The sequence below is a fragment of the Gorilla gorilla genome, chromosome 13 (assembly GCF_029281585.2).
Source record: "Gorilla gorilla gorilla isolate KB3781 chromosome 13, NHGRI_mGorGor1-v2.1_pri, whole genome shotgun sequence".
Taxonomy (NCBI): Eukaryota; Metazoa; Chordata; class Mammalia; order Primates; family Hominidae; genus Gorilla; species Gorilla gorilla.
This window is the reverse complement of record NC_073237.2, coordinates 62507370-62526340: the sequence shown is the minus strand read 5'-3', so window position 1 is coordinate 62526340 and position 18971 is coordinate 62507370. Positions and strand designations below refer to the sequence as shown.

At 39.1% G+C, this 18971-nt stretch overlaps 1 protein-coding gene across 11 annotated transcripts in view; it reads left to right on the top strand.

Annotated features, from left to right (window-relative positions):
* SMARCA2 (SWI/SNF related BAF chromatin remodeling complex subunit ATPase 2) overlaps positions 1-18971 on the top strand; it is a 213165-nt gene that overhangs the window by 126540 nt on the left and 67654 nt on the right. For all 11 annotated transcript variants that reach the window (XM_055351083.2, XM_055351086.2, XM_031014359.3 and 8 more), the window contains 4 exons: positions 3213-3376; positions 8768-8995; positions 12438-12515; positions 16712-16930. In XM_055351083.2, the coding sequence (XP_055207058.1) occupies positions 3213-3376; positions 8768-8995; positions 12438-12515; positions 16712-16930 (689 nt within the window). The remainder of the gene's footprint in view (positions 1-3212; positions 3377-8767; positions 8996-12437; positions 12516-16711; positions 16931-18971) is intronic.

Here is an 18971-nt window from a genome sequence, read left to right as displayed (position 1 = left end):
GGATAGACTGTTACATGGTAGTTTGAATCTCCCTGAACAATATTAAAAATTTTGTTAAATTTAACAAAAAAAATTTGTTAAATTAAAAAAGAATTTGTTAAAAAGATTGCTGATGATCAGCAAAGATCTTGACTTGGAAATCTTTGACAGAAATGGTTTTCTAGCAAATTGAAAACCTTGTGATAAGAAATGCCATAGCTTTGTATGAAAAATGACTTAATCTTTTTTGTTTTTTATAATTTTCAAGTTCCCAGCTATTTATACAGTTTATTTTATTTTATTTTATTTTATTTTATTTTATTTTATTGAGACGGAGTCTCGCTCTGTCCCCCAGGCTGGAGTGCATCTCGGCTCACTGCAACCTCCGCCTCCTGGGTTCAAGCAATTCTTGTGCCCCACCCTCCCGAGTAGCTGGGATTACAGATGTGTGCCACCATGCCCAGCTAACTTTTATATTTTTAGTAGAGATGGGGTTTTACCATGTTGGCCAGGCTGATCTCGAACCCCTGACCTCAGGTGATCTGCCCACCTTGGCCTCCAAAGTGCTGGGATTACAGGTGTGAGCCACCATGCCTGGCCTATACAGTTTAAATACACACCAGATATATGGTTGGCCTGTTTGCTTGAGGTATCTGGTATAGGGTCTGAAAACTCCTTTGACCAAATAATTTTATTTGGATATTCCTTTTGTTTTTCAGTGCTTTATTTTGCATGTAAGGTTATTTCATCTCAGTAGGCATTGGTTGTATTTATATCTTATGTTACTGGCCAGATCCACGTCTGTTCTGCCCACGTGCAGTAAATCAATCACTGTGACACAGGTTTTGCAAAAGAGAAAAGATTTATTCACAAGGGCACCAAGCATAAAGATGGAAGAACAGCCCTCAACTCTACCTCCCTGAAGATAAGGTTTAGGGATATTTATGGGGTAAGGAAGTGGGGTGGTGTAAGGCACAGGGAAAGGTGATTGGCAGTGGGGAAAAATGAAGTCACAGGTTCATTCTACACAAGCGTAGCCAGGGTTCATGGCATTTCCTAGGACATACATACAAAAAATGGCAGAGTCAGCATGATCTGATGGTGGAGTTTTTGGCTCTCCAACATCAAAAGGCCATCTCTTGGGCACTTGCGCTCAGGCCCAGTTTAAGGGCCAGTGGTGTCAACGGGTTTGAACTGGACAGAGCTGGCCAAAGTTCCTGAAAAACAACTGAAGTAACCATTACCATGGTGATATATGCATATTATCTGTAAAGTAGCCAGTGAAGGTCAAGTTTGAGCATTCAGCAGCAAGACCTTCAGCTACTGCAGCCTTCAGCTTCATGGAAAAAGAGAAAACAAAAATAACAAAAAGCAAGAAACCAGAAGCATGCAGGGCAGGCAGACCTGATGAGATTAACTGTTTGGTTTCATTAATCCGTCTGATTATCAGCTGGTTCATTTTCAGTTAATCAAAACTGTTGAACTTCTATCCTGAGAGTATAGATGTATAGTTTTGTACCCAGTTTTCAGAAACACAGATGCCATAATCTCTTCTTTCCCCATTTTAGAAGAAATTTTTGGTTTCTGTGGCTTTTCATTCAGTTTAAGGCAGAGGAGAAATATGTGAACCATTAATACATGTAATTTTTTAAAAAATTCTTGTAGCTGGAAAGATGATAGAGAAGGTTTCACAGCAGAAATATCTTCCATTAGCGTCGTCAACAGATAGTTCACCATGATCTCAGAAAGCCAATTCTGAAAATAAAAGAAAAAAGAGCCCCACATTTGAAAGCTCACTCATCAAAGCATGTTTAGTGCTCCTCCTCCAAAATCAACTCGGACAGTTGATTGTGTCGGACCTCACCAGTTCACTAAACTCGAAACCTAATGTAGAAAGTAAATTGGGTCTAAAGAATGTGACTCCATTAAATGAGGAGAGCCCCCAGACCCCTCATTCCTAATCCTTGTTTGCTGTATGCAGGGAAGTGACTTGTTTTCTCCCTCTTCAGGAGGGCATTTGTTATTTTTATTAAATGTGAAAAACAGATCATCCCCATATTTGAGAACTTGGCCCTCATAGTAACTTGATTCATTAGCTATAGTCACTTAAATGTTTTAATCCTCTGAAATAAATTGCTGGTATGTTTTCATCCTTAAAAAATGAACAGCATGTAGGAATAATATTTGAATAGCAGCTGGTCAGAGACTATCATGTAACATGCATACATATTTCCCAACAGCCTAAAGCCTTTTTTCAAAATTCAGCATCTAAGCTTTTCGGGTGAAATATGTTCAGATGGAATACTGGTGTTTTTTTTTTTTTCTCCCCTTCCACAATGCATTTCATGAAATGGCTGGGTAAATACATTACACATACATAATATGTGATTGAGTGGCTCATCTGAAATGCAAGAATGCCCCAAAAGTGAGCACCAGACTCTGAGGTTTGGTACTCTCTGCTTATTCACTATTTTGGAGCCTCTTCAGACCCCGTGGGGCAAACCACCCCCAAGTATTTAACATGCTGCTCTGTTTAGTTGGTTTTGATTTAGCATGCTTTGAACTCAACAGAGCAGGATGATAACGTGAGAAACAGACTAAGAGATTTCTTGTGGGGGGGTGGGGATTATTGTGGCTTTAAGTCTTGCTAACAAGGATAAAATTATTCCATTTGCAAAAAAAAAAATTACATTCATAATTTATGTTTTTACCAACCAGACCATACTTAGTAGTAATCCAAACGGTAAAGTAGTAGAAAAGAACTTTCCTTTTTTTTCTATTTTCTTGGCATAAAAAAAGTCCTTGCTTTAATGCCTATTGGCAAAGTTTATTTAAGCCATTATTACAGTTTTAAGTGCACGTGTGTGTGTGAGAGCGAAAGAGACAGGGAGAGAGAGGAAGTGTGTGTGTTCTTAAAATTATTTGTTGTTATAAATCACAGAAATAAATCCAAAAAATGTTTTCATTGTTTTAGGTGAGAGTAAGGATTTTGTAAAATTTGTGAAGTTGCGAAGATGCCTCATCAGAAATGTTTAAGCTGTTTCTTTCTTCTTTTTGGTAATTGCAAAATGTTCAAAGTTTTTTTATCCAGAAGTACAAAGCCCTGGAAATTACCTCACCAGTGTTAGGAGGAGTCTGGGTATATTTCTCGAAGGAAGCAAGCCTTTTTGTCTCATTCTGTGCCATTTGCAGACAAGAGTTAATTGGCAAATTAATTTTTCTGATCCCCTCAGGCACCACCAAGTCTGAAGATCGTGCTGCTTTGCTGAAGAAATTCAATGAACCTGGATCCCAGTATTTCATTTTCTTGCTGAGCACAAGAGCTGGTGGCCTGGGCTTAAATCTTCAGGCAGCTGATACAGTGGTCATCTTTGACAGCGACTGGAATCCTCATCAGGTCTGCATGTCCCACTCAGGTGCCCAGGCCTCCCTCTGGAGAGCAACTAAAAGATGATCAGTTTCATTATTCACATTTACAGGACAGAGCAAATATCTAAACGAGCGGGCTGTTGCTTTCTTGGAGCCAATTCTTCTGGCTGTTTTCTTATCTCCTTTAGAGCATAGATACGAGGTCCCACATATGCCTTTGAAGAGCTGAAGTTTGAGGTAGAAAAACTTAGTTTCTGCTTAGTTTTAATCCCATCTCTTGGGATTGCCATTGAACAAAATATATTTAATGAGGGATAAATCAAAAATGATGTAAAATCATAGCAGTAAGAACAATAGCAACCATCATTTATGGGACCCTTAATCTGTGTCAGCCTCTTGGGCATTTTTTCATTCAGTTTTACGACAACCCTGTCAGACGGTTAATATGATTTGAATCTTTGCAGTCAAGGAAACTGAATCCTAGGCAGGGCAAGTAACTTCCCCAAGGCCAAATAGTATTAGAGTAGTTAACCTTTTATTTTGTGTTTTGTTTAAAGTCATCATCAAAACATATTCTAATGAGCATTTATTGTTGTAAAGCTCTTTTAGCCAGGTAAGTTCAGGGCTATCCTTTTAAAGCAGTACTTTGATTTTTTTTTTTTTTTTTTTTTTAAATTGAGCGGGTCTCTTATGGCACTGGTTTTCTAAGTTACTCTGGGAGGTGAGGCATCTGCCTGTAGGATATTGGGTAGGGTGATATTGGTCAAGATTTGATTCATATTGGAGCAAATGTTGAATTCAAAACAGTAAAAATGAAGACCAGGTGTGGTGGCTCATGCCTGTAATCCCAGGACTTTGGGAGGTTGAGGCAGGAGGATTGCTTTGAGCCCAGGAATTTGAGACCAGCCTGGGCAACATGGTGAAACCCTGTCTCTACAAAAAAATACAAAAATTAGCTGGGCACAGTGGCACTTATACCTGTAGTCCCAAGTTCCTCAGCAGGCTGAGGTGGGAGGATTGTTTGAGTCTGGGAGGCAGAGGCTGTAGTGAGCCGTGATCGTACCACTGCTCTCCAGCCCGGGCGACAAAGCAAGACCATGTCTCAAAAAAAAAAAAAAAAAAGCAAAAAGAAAATGGCAACTCTCACGTAGGAGTATGAATTCTACATCAGCTTTTCCTAGGCTTCTTGTTGAGCCCTGGTTTTCTCAACAGTAACACTATCTCACTGGGTTGCGAAGATTGAGTGGCAGTGCCATATAGCGTCACTTTTGGCGGGAAATCACATTCAGGGGTACATTAGAATTCTAAGGGAGCTTTTAAAAAATATGCATGCCTGCTTTCTGTTCCCTACCACCCCACCCCAGTTTTCTTATTCAGTGGAGCTAGGTGCTTCCTTTGAGCGCTCCCAGGAGATTCTGAAATAGATTCTCATACAGATGAGGAGCACTGATTTAAAGACTCAACGGTGGGCCCAAACCACCAACACTGGGCCACTGCGTGTACTTACCATTCTCTGTAGGTGAATAAATTAAAGCGACTATTAAAATTTTCTGATCTTGAAAAGGATTGGGAGCCACCAGCACAGAATATATTAGTTCTAAGTCTTCAGGAAATATGGTTACGTATTTTTATAAATACATAAAAGTGTTTCATTCCAAGGCTCAGGTAGAATTCATATTGATGTGAGAGATCTGCAGTTTTCCTTTTTAGCATTATGGATTCAGTATTTGTTCCACAAACATTTATTGAGTGTCTGTTATGCAGCAGGCACTGAGCTAGGCTGGATATCTAAGGGGGAGGAAGGAAGACGTGATGTGACTCCTCTCCTCCTGGTGTGCTCAATGTGATTGGATGTTTAGATTATCCTTGCTGGTACCTAAGTATTGAGGACGATCTATAGGTGAATGGAGAGTTTGCTTGTGTTCTGTCTTCGGAGGTAAGCATTTCCACTGACTCTTAGATGTTTACCTTCACTGGCACAGTATACAGTATAAATTCTAAAAACTGTTCCAGGAAATGCTAATTTAACATGGAAAATAACTGGGACATCTGTATGATGTTCCACCCCACCCCGCCTCTCATTTTTTTTCGTTCTTTCTCTCTAGCTCTGTTAAAAACTTTGAACTCTAGAATCAAAGTAAATTGCAGTAACATGAAATAGTTCCCTCTTAACTACATGTGAACTAAAGCTTCGGCAGCAAAACACAGGATCCCAGATTTTCTCTGGTGGAATTTACAACAGGTTCCTCACACTGGGCCTCTGCAAGTATTTCTAGCTGCCATAGGTAGATTCACTTCCACCTGATTGAATAAACTGAGCTGACCAGATTTTTCATCTGTCACTGAACATGACCATTAGTTTGGTCAAATTTTTCTTTTTCAGGAATCAGTGATTTTATAGGATAAAGATCCATCTGAGTTTTCATTTAAAAGGTACAGAACTCTACTAAATATTGTTAGGCACTTTGCATACCTCACCTCAAGTAATCCTCAAAATATCTTCTACATAAGGAAACCAGTCAATGTTAGCTTGCTCATGAGCACCCCACCAGGATCATTCACACCCATGTCTGTTTAGGTTTCAGTTTGAATACTGGGTTTGAGCTCTTTCTACCTTGCACCCTTGCGTATAGATTGCATAGCCCCCAAAATGAAAATTGTGAAGGTCTTTTTATCAGGTTAATTTTAGCATGCGTTGAAGAAAAATTTCTAAAAGTATGCATTATCATGTTGAATCAAAATTAAGGCACATTGGTGAAAATAGGGGATTTGACATAGGTTGACAGATAGAGGCCTTAATGTTGCTAATTGAGGACCCTACCTAGAAGCAAAGATAGAACTCATGATTGTGGAATTAACAAAAAAAATCCCACCAGGTTGCCAAGACTCTCATTTCCAAACTATTGATTAGAAACACGGGTTGGTACTTGTGTTTTTTACCCACGGAGCTGCAGCTGTGTTGCTATTAAGGCATGGTCAACCACATTTAGCTTGCAGACCCTCTTCTCAGACCAGGCTCTTAGCTTCAAGTATTATCAGACCTAAGTCAGTGTGATGAAGTTTCAGACCACCTAATTGAGACTTCAGAAATATCGAGTAATCCATCCAATAATTACAGCACTTCTTTGTCACAATATTCCCCCCCACATTTTGGCTTAGAGACTCAAGCTTACATTTCATTAAACTTCTCCAGCCTAGAAATATTAGCTTTTGTGACCTTCCAATTAGATGGGTGATCTGAAACACAGAAACACACATCACTGCTACCACCACCAAACAAAACTTAACTGCAGCAAATTCCCAAGGATTCTGTAATGTCTGACCTTGTTCCTATGTTGTCCATGTGCCCTGCTTCCTCACCTGTTCTATTCATATTCTGCTGCCCCCTGCAATTAGTATTTTTGTGGTTTTGTCAGCATCTTCTTGGACAAGGGTCAGCAATCTACTACTCGTGGGCTCGGTCTGACCTGCCACTTGTTTTTGCACCCCCACAGGTGAAGAATGGTTTTCACTTTTTAAAGTATAAATTAGAAAATGGTGGGGAAAAAGAGTATCAGCCTTCTGGTGAGAACAGTTGTTCAATTTTTGCTTCTGGGCCAGACAGCATAGAATGTTTACTACTGTGCCCATTTTAGAGACTGTTGGCCTCTGTTCCAGGAGATAGTGAAAAGCCTGATGACACAGACCTTGTCATCTTGACTGCTGTTAGCAGGTCTGGTGAAGATATGTGGACAGGGACGGTTGAACTAAAAGCTTAAAAAGGAACTTTAGGGTCTTTTAGAATTTTTTGTCCCCTTTGGATTTGAATGATCCACCTTACGTTCTCCTCTTTAGAAAATAATCTAATATAGATGGGTCCCAGCTGTTTTCATGGCTTAGCACTATGATATTTATATTAACTTATTCAAATATCTGCTGAGGAAAAAGTTTTGCCTAATTGGCTACTTAATTTTAAAGGTCCCTGCAGCAAAAACAAATCTCCAGGGCAGCCTTTTGTCTGCTGCCTTCTTGTGCTACAACAGGTGACCAGGAGACTTGTCTGGTCAAGAAGACGGGTTTACAGCTGTTGAGCATCAGCTCTCTGCAAACTATGGTGCCAGGGATGTGGGATATAGAAAACAGACTTTTGCCCGAAAAATCTATACAGTCTAATGGGAGACATGTGTAAACAGCTAATTAGCATCAGCCCAGATAACATCACCTGGACCACAATGAATAAAAGCCACATGCCAAGAAGTTTTTATTATGTAGCTGTAAAATTAGGTAATTCTGTTTCATGGGCTCATGAAGGTTTTTATTTAAAAATTTCATTAAAGCTTTTTTCTTATTATTAATATATGAGTAACATTTAAAGCAGAAAAAAAGCAAAATGTAAGCAAAGTGAAGAAAGTGAAATAACACCTATAATCTTATCACCTGGAGATTTATGTTGTTGGCATGTTGGTGTTTGTCCTCCTACCTTTTTCTTTATATAGATAAATTTGCACATGTAAGATCAGAATGCACATGGTTCTTTTTAACTTGTTTTCACTTATGTCATTAAATCTCCTACAATATAATTTTTATGATACTTTGTTGATACATACATAGAGTAGGATACTATAATTTATTTAACTAATTCAGTATTGTTGAATGTTTCTTTTTTTAAAAAAAAGGCATTAGAGAGAGTAAATTATTCTGAGAAGGTACATCTTTATTTCTAAATCTTTGTGCATATCTATGATTATTTGTTTAGGATACATTTCCAGAAGTAATATTTCTAAGTCAGAGACATAGACAGTTTTAACACTTCTAATAGGTAGTGACAAATTTCTGTCCCCAAAAGTTCACCAGTTGACTACCCAACTAGCAATCCTTTTGATTTCCCAAATTGAAGACCGAGTCTTTGATAAGGTTAGGTTCTAGGAAATTGACTACCTGAGCAGTCACTGTGTGTGTATGTGTGTGTGTGGTAAGACGTATGTATGTATAATACCTGAAGGTACAACTCAGTGATATTTTTAAAATAATCTTCAACACATCACACCAAAGAAAAGGCGTTTCTTGCAACTTAAGGTTAGTTGTAGGTGTTATGTAAGTCATAATTCTGACATTGGACATTGGTATCTCGTTTAATGTTTTAGATATGGACTAAATCTGATGGGGAACCTAGAGACAGATAAAAACAATATGATACCTGGATTTCAAAACCTGAGATGTATTTCAGTTGGCTTGGTTAATTTAAACCCAGGTTTCTTCAACTAGGAATGACATTGAATTTTTCCAAACGTAGCTTGTGTATTTTTAAAATGTAAGCAAAATCTTACCTTAGTGAAGGTGAAATACAGAACCCTTCCATATTTCCCTCTGGGGTGGGGTCCGGTTTTGGATGCCTATGCCAGGCATCTCAGTCCTCATAGCATATTGACCCCCCAAACAGGATCTGCAGGCCCAAGACCGAGCTCACCGCATCGGGCAGCAGAACGAGGTCCGGGTACTGAGGCTCTGTACCGTGAACAGCGTGGAGGAAAAGATCCTCGCGGCTGCAAAATACAAGCTGAACGTGGATCAGAAAGTGATCCAGGCAGGCATGTTTGACCAAAAGTCTTCAAGCCACGAGCGGAGGGCATTCCTGCAGGCCATCTTGGAGCATGAAGAGGAAAATGAGGTATTAGAGAAAACCCCAAGTTTATGAAATCAAAACAGTGGCCTTTTGTCTCTGAAGGACTAAGAATAATCCCTTTGTTTAAAAAACTTCCTGGGCTGGCGTTAATGAAAATGAGGAAATAAACTGCTGTTTTAGATCCCAACCACAGAAAGCCTGTGAAAGTTATCCAAAATGAGTGTCTTAAGAGCTATTGCTGGAGGAACCTCAAGGCTTGGCCTGTGGGTGCTCCCTCCTTTTTCCCAGGGTGGTAAAACCGGCTGCTTTATTGTACCATCAGTGCTGCCTTCTGTAGGGCAGATGCAGAACTGCAGAGGATACTTTAGGGACAAAATCAGCTGGACGAGACAAGACATAAATGGAAGGGGGCCTCTTTCTCTCATCCTCCAGAACCCTCTCTCTCTTTTGCCTTTTGATCAGGGATCACAGAGCTTCAACATGTTTGTAGGACAAACCTTCACAGCCATCTTCTGCACATTTAGCTATACTTGCTCTTGGAAAGCATGACCTTAACCTCTACTTTAAATTTTTCTTTAAGAGCTGTCTGAAGGTTGGGAAAAATTCTGGTTAAACAGCCTTTATTTGTCAGGGTTGTATGAAGAATGCATTGATTAGGTTTTTATTAGGGGAATGTTGAGTTGTCATTTGTATTATTTTTAGATTGCCAACGTTAGTAATTTTATAAATATTCATTCCAAAATGGATTTGAAGTAGATTTTTAAACGTATGTATATAGTGTAGCAAACTACAGAATATCAGCAGAAGTCCTTATCATAAAACTGGCTGAACATATTTTTTGTGTGTGCCCATACTTACAAATTGAAGAGTAAGTCTACCTTACATATTCATGTGGAATACTGTTTTCATTGCATATATTAGATATAATTTGATTTTTGCCTTAAATAGGATATGTGTTTTTGCATTCTTCTATAAATTATGAACCTGAGTCTTTTAAAAGTCTTATAAACAAATACTCCTCAACTTACAATCGTGTTACATCCCGACAAACCCATCATAAATTGAAAATATCAGGACATGGGCCCATCTTAAGTCTAGTGGAGTACTGAATGTGCATCCCTTCTGCACCATTATAAAGTCGAAAAATCCTAAGTCCAGCCATTGTTAAGCCAGAGACTGTCTGTATATTTTTTTTTTCTAAAATGAATCTAAATGTGAAGTAAAGCTTGATATTTAAAGGTATCCTGAAATGAACCCATTTGCAAATTGAAGAGCACTTTTGTATTATGCCTCCTAATTTGTCGGTCTTATATTTTTGATTAGCTATCCACTGAGTTTCATGAAAATGATAAAAAATACATATGCATATGCACTCACTATCCACACACATTTGAAAAATTTTTATCTCAAATAATTTATAATTTCTGATTCTAGAAATTGAATATTTGATACAGATACGGAGTCAAATTGTCAGGTGATTTTTTTGTTGTTTATACACTTGGACATTTCCAGAAAAACAATATGGCGAATGATCTATACTGTGACAAAGCAGATATGAGCAGAGCTGACACTTAGCCAGTCGTCTCCACTACATTTTTGCTTATTTGTTTTGTGTAGGCCTTGTGAAAATAGTACCTGATCTGGTTGAGAATCAAGGAAGCCTAGAGTTTTCCAGCCTTCCTAAGCCGCAGGGAGATGCTGATCTCTCCTGGGCCCGAGGGCTGCCAGGTGGGGCCTGACGTGCACTCCCCTCCCACTTGTCCTGCCATCAAGGCTAGCTGTGAGCAGCCTTGCTGAGGTTCCTGTCCCTTCTTGGCTGCCAGTGTGTCAGAAAAATGTTACCATTTTCAGGGGGGCCTGTGTCCTGATGTAAAGATGTTTGAAAACACTGAGAGACTGCAGTCAAAGACTCTGGTTCTGAAAGATCAGGACAACATAGGCTGGCATCACCATGATTGATGCGACCATGAAGTGCTGGGGCAGAGAACCCAGGAAGATGCATTGTGCACTTCCAGCTATTTGGTTTTCCATGAAGGTCATAAACAGGCATTTTACAAGAGAATCTTTTCATCTTGGGCATGGGGTTGTCTGAGCCCCTCATGGTCCAGGTGATGAGAGGGTAATGTGTGGTTCTAGGAAGAAAGTAGGCGAAGCAGGACATCTGTTCACCAGAGGAGACATTACCAGATATGTTGTACTGTGAAGTCTGAACCCACTCCCAGCTAGTCTGTGTCCTTGTCAGATGAAATGTAATATTTAGACAAATTGACTTTAATCAATCTGGAGGCAAACTAGAATAGAAGGTTTTTCAGAAATAATTATTATCTTGAATTGTAGATTTTTTACTTTATTGGACTGCATTCATTTCTAACACTTATTAAGTTCCTGCAGTGCGAAAGACGTTATCTTGGGAGCCGACATAGTCATCTCATTTGAGCCGCTAGTACACTCATACTCTTTCTCTAAAACAAGTTGCCTCTTTTTGAACGTAGTTTGTGAAATTGGATGTCTGAAGTTCTGTGTTTTCCTCTTTCTTCCCTCGACTGATACACTGAAATTTCCCGTTTGATTTTTAACAAGCCCACTCAGCATATGATAAAAATAATTTGGGAAGATAAATCCTGAAGCATATGCCGAACTTTTAGAATCATTTTTTAAGTGTGGAAGTCATCCTATAACATTGCTAAAAATCCTGAGAACTGTTGGTTTCTGAGGAATTAGCAGAGAGATAATGTACCTTTGTTTGACGTAATATAAAATGAAAATTTTAGCCCACATGTAATTGCTTTCTCTGCTTCATTTAAATTATTTTAATTAAGTATAATTTTGAGGTTTTTTTTTGCTACTGATACCCTTTTAGTTATCCCATCCATAGCTCCAATCATTAACAATAATACCCATAGAAATATATTAAGCACACTTCAAAGGCTATATATTTGGCACATATGTGATTTTTATTGTCTTAGTGCCTAGTAACAAGGTTTCACATACTTATGTTTTTTGTAAGGATTTGAAAATAAGCATTTATATTTGGCATAAGGTAAATGGAATTAAAAGAAGTAATGTTAGGTACTTTTTCATATGGATTTCCTTATTAAAATCTTACATCCCCATGTGAAATAGATGTCATACCCATATGACCAATGAGGTCACTGAAGCGGGGAGACATTAAGTAACTTGTTTTAAAAGTAGCAGAATCAAGATACACACCCAGGAGAACTCATATTTCTTATAGTGCACCACAGTTTCCTCCCTGAACAGATTTTGCTCTGGGAAGATGGTTTTAATAGCTTGTAAAATAATAACGGCAAGTACTAAATCCAGCAACCCCTTCCCTTTTCTTTCTGGCTTGAGAAATGGGACCCCTCTGGTCTGGAGGACAGATCACTTACTTGTTTGTACCTTGCCCCAGCTGTCCACTGGGGCAAGATTAAAATCACTTGCCCCAGCTGTCCACTGGTTAAAATCACTCTGTTTTTAACCCCAGGAAGAAGATGAAGTACCGGATGATGAGACTCTGAACCAAATGATTGCTCGACGAGAAGAAGAATTTGACCTTTTTATGGTAATGTTACAGAAAATCATGAACACAAATGCTTTATTCCTCTGCCCCTTTTTCTGTTAAGCAGAATGTCTGGAGCCTGCGTGCCTGGCAGAACTTCATACGTAAAGCCTATGCCTTTCCTTCAGTTCAGAGGCTGCAAACTGGCTGGAGTTAGCCTGCAGACATATTTTGTTTGGCCCACGCAGCGTTTTTTAAAATTTCCCATTCATTGCCAACATAAAAAAGAATCCTGATTTCTGGCTTCTCTTGAAAAATGAGATCGGGCAGTACCAGGCCCACATCTTTGTGTGGAAACAGTTGGCCAGGGCTGAGTAGCAGCTGCATTCTCTGGACAGGCCTCGCGGTCTACAGCTTACCATAGACCCTCTCCTGCTCCCAGTTCGTTTCTAATCCCAGGCCAGTGTCATTCAGGAAGCCTATCTGGCTCCTATAGGCATTGGAACTTACAACAGTGCCCTTACAGGATCAAAGCAACATGCTCCTTAGGGAGATAGGTGGACAACAGCTAAAACAACACAGGTGTGCCTTTTCAAATTGTTGACGAGAGCCTGCTTAAATGAATGGGAACCTTCAAGGTGTGCATAAAGGTGTAGCCTTCATTTAAGGATCAAAATCAGTTGGATTTCCCTCCAGTATCTTCAATCATTTTCATCTTCATCAAAGACTGATTACAGAGAGAGTAAATATAAACCACAACTTTGGTGGTTGAATGCTGCAGAACCCTAAAGTTAGAGGTCCCAAATTTGAGTGCCATCAGATCTTACATGAGTAATTTGCATGTGTGAAGCAAGTGGGCAGAGGTAGGTGTACTGGAGATGCTTTGTCTATGGGGGGACAGAGCTGCAAGGTAGAAATGTGAGACCTATGTCGCCAGAAATGAAAAATTTTCAAGGGGAGCTTGAAGTCTAGGTTTTTATATGTGATCTCTAGATTTTAAAACACTGCAACTAAATCCAACTTTTTAAGTTATTATATAACACTGCATGCCAAACAAAACACAACTGTGGGCCAAATATGATCCACAGGGTTTGCAATCTCCACCTTTTTAGCCTAGACAGAATGGAACTCTACCTGTTTGGAGAGGCTTATGTTATTTTGGGGTTTTGTGTGTGTGGCTTTTTTCTGGGAACATTGATTGTATATAATGATCCACAATAAAATTTTCTTTCTCAGGAAAATTCAGGTAGCTGTGGGAATAACTCCTAAACTGGAATATGCACTTCCCTGTCTCCCTCCGTCCCCGAAATGAACCACCCTTCCCAAGTAAAGCTATTTCAGAGAGGAATGGTAGTAAGAAAGACTTAACAGCATGGTCAATGTAGGGCATTCATAAAGTCTAGATTTCTTAACTCACACTGGTCAGCATAATCAAAGATTACAATATTCTCTATTTAGGGAGGTTAAAGATACCCATCAGAAATAGACATCCCCTCTGTCCTTGAAGAACTAATTAAAAGGCAGATTACTGGGGAACACCCAAGCAAGAGACCCTCAGCTGATCACTGTTAGGCAATAATTCAGCACTGCTAAAGCCTCAGATACTCTAAAGACACTGGAGAGGACAAGCTGCTTGCCATTATACAAATTAGATTAGGCCCAGAAATAGAGAATTCTATCAGCAGCCCTGAAGTAAGGGGGTAAGTGTACTTTCCTGCCTTACTTTTGGGCTATTTGTAGAAATTGAAAACCTCAGAAACAATCTGAATGTCTTGGAAGGCACAGCCTTCTTTTAATTTGGGACTATTTTACCACTCAAAGAACAGGCTTGTAACACAGGTGAGGCTGGCTAGGGAACACTTTTTGTAGGCACTTTGATTTTGTGAATTTTCTGCTTGTTTCTTAAAGGCTGGCTTCTATTTTGAGGATTAGACAGATTTTAGGTTTGGTTTAGTTTCTTGTAATCCACCGGCTGCCTTTGGCCAATTCACTATTCCTTAGCACCTCCACTTGGGGGCAGGAAATAAAATTTGAATCTCTGCCAGCTACAGATTAAAAAGTTTGGTGAGAAACAAGAATGGAATGTGAGCTAGAATAAATCTTTGGATTTTAAATATTTAAACTCTTTATCCATTATTAGAAAAGAATGAGTTCTCTATAAAATTAATGCAAACTTATTATTTGATTTTGTATCATAGACACTGGTTTACACATGATAAGCAGATAGTTTATTGAAAATAAAGTCTTTTTAAAAAAGCATGTCTTGCTTTCTCTTTCTAAAAATGTAACTTCCGAAAAAGTATCTTTTATACCAATTACTTAGGAATTTTACCAAAAAGATCTTTGGCAGCTCAAGATATGTATCTGAGACATTTTGCTAACATACAAACATTAAGCTTTTAGATGCTATGTTCTCTACAAAGGGAAAAAGCACTTTTAAAACTAATTGTACTTGTAAGCATAAGGTTTATAATCAGATCTCAAGACCAAATTATTCACAAAGTAACTAAATAGTAAGTTTGACTTTTGCTGTAATGTTGAATTAATTATATTGGTATTTTGTGGGTACAAATCTCTAGGGAGAGATGCAGTTATTAAGACTTTAAGCTTATCTTATGTAATCGAATCTACCTTTCCTAAAAGAAAAAAGAAACAAGTGCATAATTTACTTTTCTATCAGAAAAGATTTATTTTCTCAACTGTGGACAAATATATTAACAATAATAATGTCCATAGAAATGTATTGATTAAACATACCTCAAAGGCTATTTTTTTGCTGTAGATAATAGTAGCAGTAAAACCAAAGATTGAAATGGCAATATTTTGTCATCTCAGTATAGGACATTAACAAAATTTTTTTTTTCTTATTAGCTGTCTAATAACTATTAGGAGGTTGCCTCATGAGGCCCCTCTTTAGATACTGCTGTAAACAGGGCAACCTCTGTGTGCCAATTATGAAGGTTTGGTGGATCCATTTCTGATACCAAAGCATTAGAAGACAGGATTAAGCATCGTGAGCTAATTATAGCACATGACAGAGCAAGGTGCCCACATTTATCAACCAATGGGACTTCACCTGTCTCCCAAGCCTACCAGATTCTGGAAATGTAATGACTTCCAAAAATGTGGAAGAAGTATAAAGAGCTTTGACCACTAATTTTAAAATAGGTTCTAGAGGTCATATTTGGGTTTGCGTAGATATTTCATTTACATTTTATCAGTTTTAGCTTTTAAGGAAACATTATATTGAATCCCAATTTCAGTATGGTAGAACCAAAGGACGAAGGAAAAGGTAAATAACAATGATTGATGGTCCATTTCATTGTGGAAATGACACATCTCGCTAGTGTTTATATTTATACATAACTAACGTCTGTGGATATATAGCGGCAGTTTATTTTTTAAAAATCCATCGTATTGTTTAGTTATAGATTAAAGCCAAGTGTGTGGCCCTTAGTTTATTTACAAGTGAACTGGATTATTAAAAAGAGAGAAGGTGGGGAAGTAGGCATTTTGAAGGCTCTGAAAGGAATCCATTTCACTTACAACTAGATCAGTTGGGATGCGATTACCTCTGAGCTCTGTCTGTCTGTGGTATAATATATTCATAAGAGCACAAAGTTTAAAATGTAAAGAATTCAAGAGCATTCCTCCCACAGTGCCCATGAGGTATTGAAAATTTAGTATATTCATGGCCAATGGACCAGTGAAACCATTTATGTCTCTTCCACATGTCCAACTGTGGGTAGCTATTCTGTACTGATACCTTGGGTCCCCCTTTTTTTTTTTTTTATTGCTGATTGTTCAATTCAAAGCACAGGCCCTATTGAATACAAGGAAACTTTCTTAAAGATCTTTCTTTTCTTTACTCAAAGAATAAGTTTCTTCCAGGGAAGCAATGAGCTGCATAGCCAAGAGGTCATATTTTTAAAATGCCTTCCCAATTTGAATTTTTCGACTATTACTTTAAAGTGGAAGCTTTGTATACACACAGACTAAGAAAAGGAAATTCTTTAAAAGTACTTTTTAAATGTATGAATAAGTTTCAAAAGATGGGTACAGAGAAAGGGAAGGGATTTTACTTAATGGAATCTCTCCCTAGATATTTAGGGATGAGCTAGAACAAGTCAACCAGGATGAGAGAGGCTGAAAGGGACCCTGCAGCCATAGGAAATGACTTGGGGAAGTTGTGTAGTACTGTAAAGTCTGTACCATACAGAAGCCCTGACTTTCGGTGACCCTCTTATTAATGTCTCCAGCGGATGGACATGGACCGGCGGAGGGAAGATGCCCGGAACCCGAAGCGGAAGCCCCGTTTAATGGAGGAAGATGAGCTGCCCTCCTGGATCATTAAGGATGATGCTGAAGTAGAAAGGCTCACCTGTGAAGAAGAGGAGGAGAAAATATTTGGGAGGGGGTCTCGCCAGCGCCGTGACGTGGACTACAGTGACGCCCTCACGGAGAAGCAGTGGCTAAGGGTAAGCGTAGCTTTTCTAACCTGTTCTCACTAGGTGGAGTGTTTTTGGTGGCTTGGAGAAACTAGGGGCCTGGAGCTGGAATTTTCTGAGGAGGTTGAGTTCGCAATCAAAGGGAAGGGGCTCTTGAACACAGAAGATAAAGTCATTCTGCTGTTGCATAAAGTCATTCTGCTGTTGCATGAAAAGATAAAGTCGTTCTGCATTTCAAGGCAGTGCTTGGAAAAAAATATGCAGAATTTTTTGCTAGAGCAGAATTGGCCATTGGAAGCACAGGATTATGAGAGCTATGAGACCCCCTAATGTTTTATGACCAATTGCCTGGTCATGCCTCACTCTCTCCAACTGAGAATCAAAATGTGGAAGGGCACCTTAGAGATCTTTGTAATTGTTTCCCCTCATTTCATGGTCTTTAATCGAGGTTTTACTTCTGCAAGGTCTGCACAGATCTTTCAGGGATAGCAGAGTTTTCTAACTGTGTTGTTATTTTGTAGACCCATAGTACTTTTAGAGCTGGAAGGTACCTTTGTACTTGCTTGGTTTGATGAAGAAACTGAGGCCCAGAGAGGTGACATGGCTATGCAGGACACACAGCTGGTTAGAAAGCACAGAATCGGTGGGTGCTTATGTGTCTGCATGCTTGATTTCGGCTTGGTCTGATCTGTCCATCACAAACACAGATTAGAGCCTGGGACTCGGGTCACCGATGCTTGGAAATGTTATTTGGGAGTTTGTTTATGTTGTTTTCCCTTTGGAAAATGGTGATTTCTCATTTTGACTGAGGACTGAAATCTCAGAATGTTCCTTGGGCAGCACAGAAATATCAAAATGCTCTTAGGAGTTGCGTGTGTGAACACTGAGGCCCGGGTGACTGTTCCATTCGAAGGGTTAGCTCTACTTCCCATTTTTGGGAGTAGACTTAGTACCTAGAAAGGCACAGCAACCTGGGACGTGCATTCCAGACACAGCCAGTAAATGCATGCTGGAAATAGTAAGTGTAGTTGGGTAAAAACCAAGCAAAACAAAAGCTTTGGGGAGTTGTTCGTTTTATCCAAAGGGAATACAGTTCCCAAGCTTTGTGAAACATGGATTTTAGGACCCAGGTTTTAAGTAGGTAGATGGGTAGAAAGGCAGTGGGCAGAATTTTGAGACTAGATATCAAAGGCGAACAGGTCTTGTCACCACTTGAGATGTGATTTACTCAGGATGTTGTATGATGAGAGGGACGTGACCTGAATTTCGAAAAGATGGGAGCCTGTGATTCTGAAAAGCACTGCTCATTATTTGTGGTTGAACAGTTGTGTATAAAATAGAACATTTGTGTGATTAGTTTGTCGTATCCAGTCAAATATTCCAGTGACCTCAGAATATGATTCTATGAATTTTCTTTGTTTCACTATTGAGATTATAGTTATGTAATTAGGATTCATTCTGTAATATGAAGAGCTTTTTGGTTAATATATATTTCTGAGCTTGGGAAAATTTTATTTAAGCAGTAAATTGAGTACCTGGAGTATTATTACAGCACATGGGACAATAAGAATGTGGGCCAACCTTTTTTTTTTTTTTTTTTGAGACAGAGTCTCTCTCTGTCACCGAGGCTATAGTGCAATGGTGTGGTCTCAGCTCAGTGCAACCTCTGCCTCCCGGGTTCAAGTGATTCTCCTGCTTCAGCCTCCCCAGTAGCTGGGATTACGGGAGCACACCACCATGCCCGGCTAATTTTTATATTTTTAGTAGAGACGGGGTTTCACCATGTTGGTCAGGCTGGTCTCAAACTCCTGAGCTCAGGTGATCCACCTGCCTTGGCCTCCCAAAGTGCTGGGATTACAGGCATGAGCCACCGTGCCTGGCTGGGCGAAATTTTTAAAGCTAAGCTTTGATATGTTTACTCTCCAGACATTAAAAGCAAAATAACCTTGTTTATTGGGCAAGAATGTAGCTGAACTTAACTTTTTAAAAATAATCATTGGGAATTGCCCTTAAGAAAAACAACATTATGAATCTCAGGAAGTTTTCCAGTTTTAAGATATCTGTTTTGTTT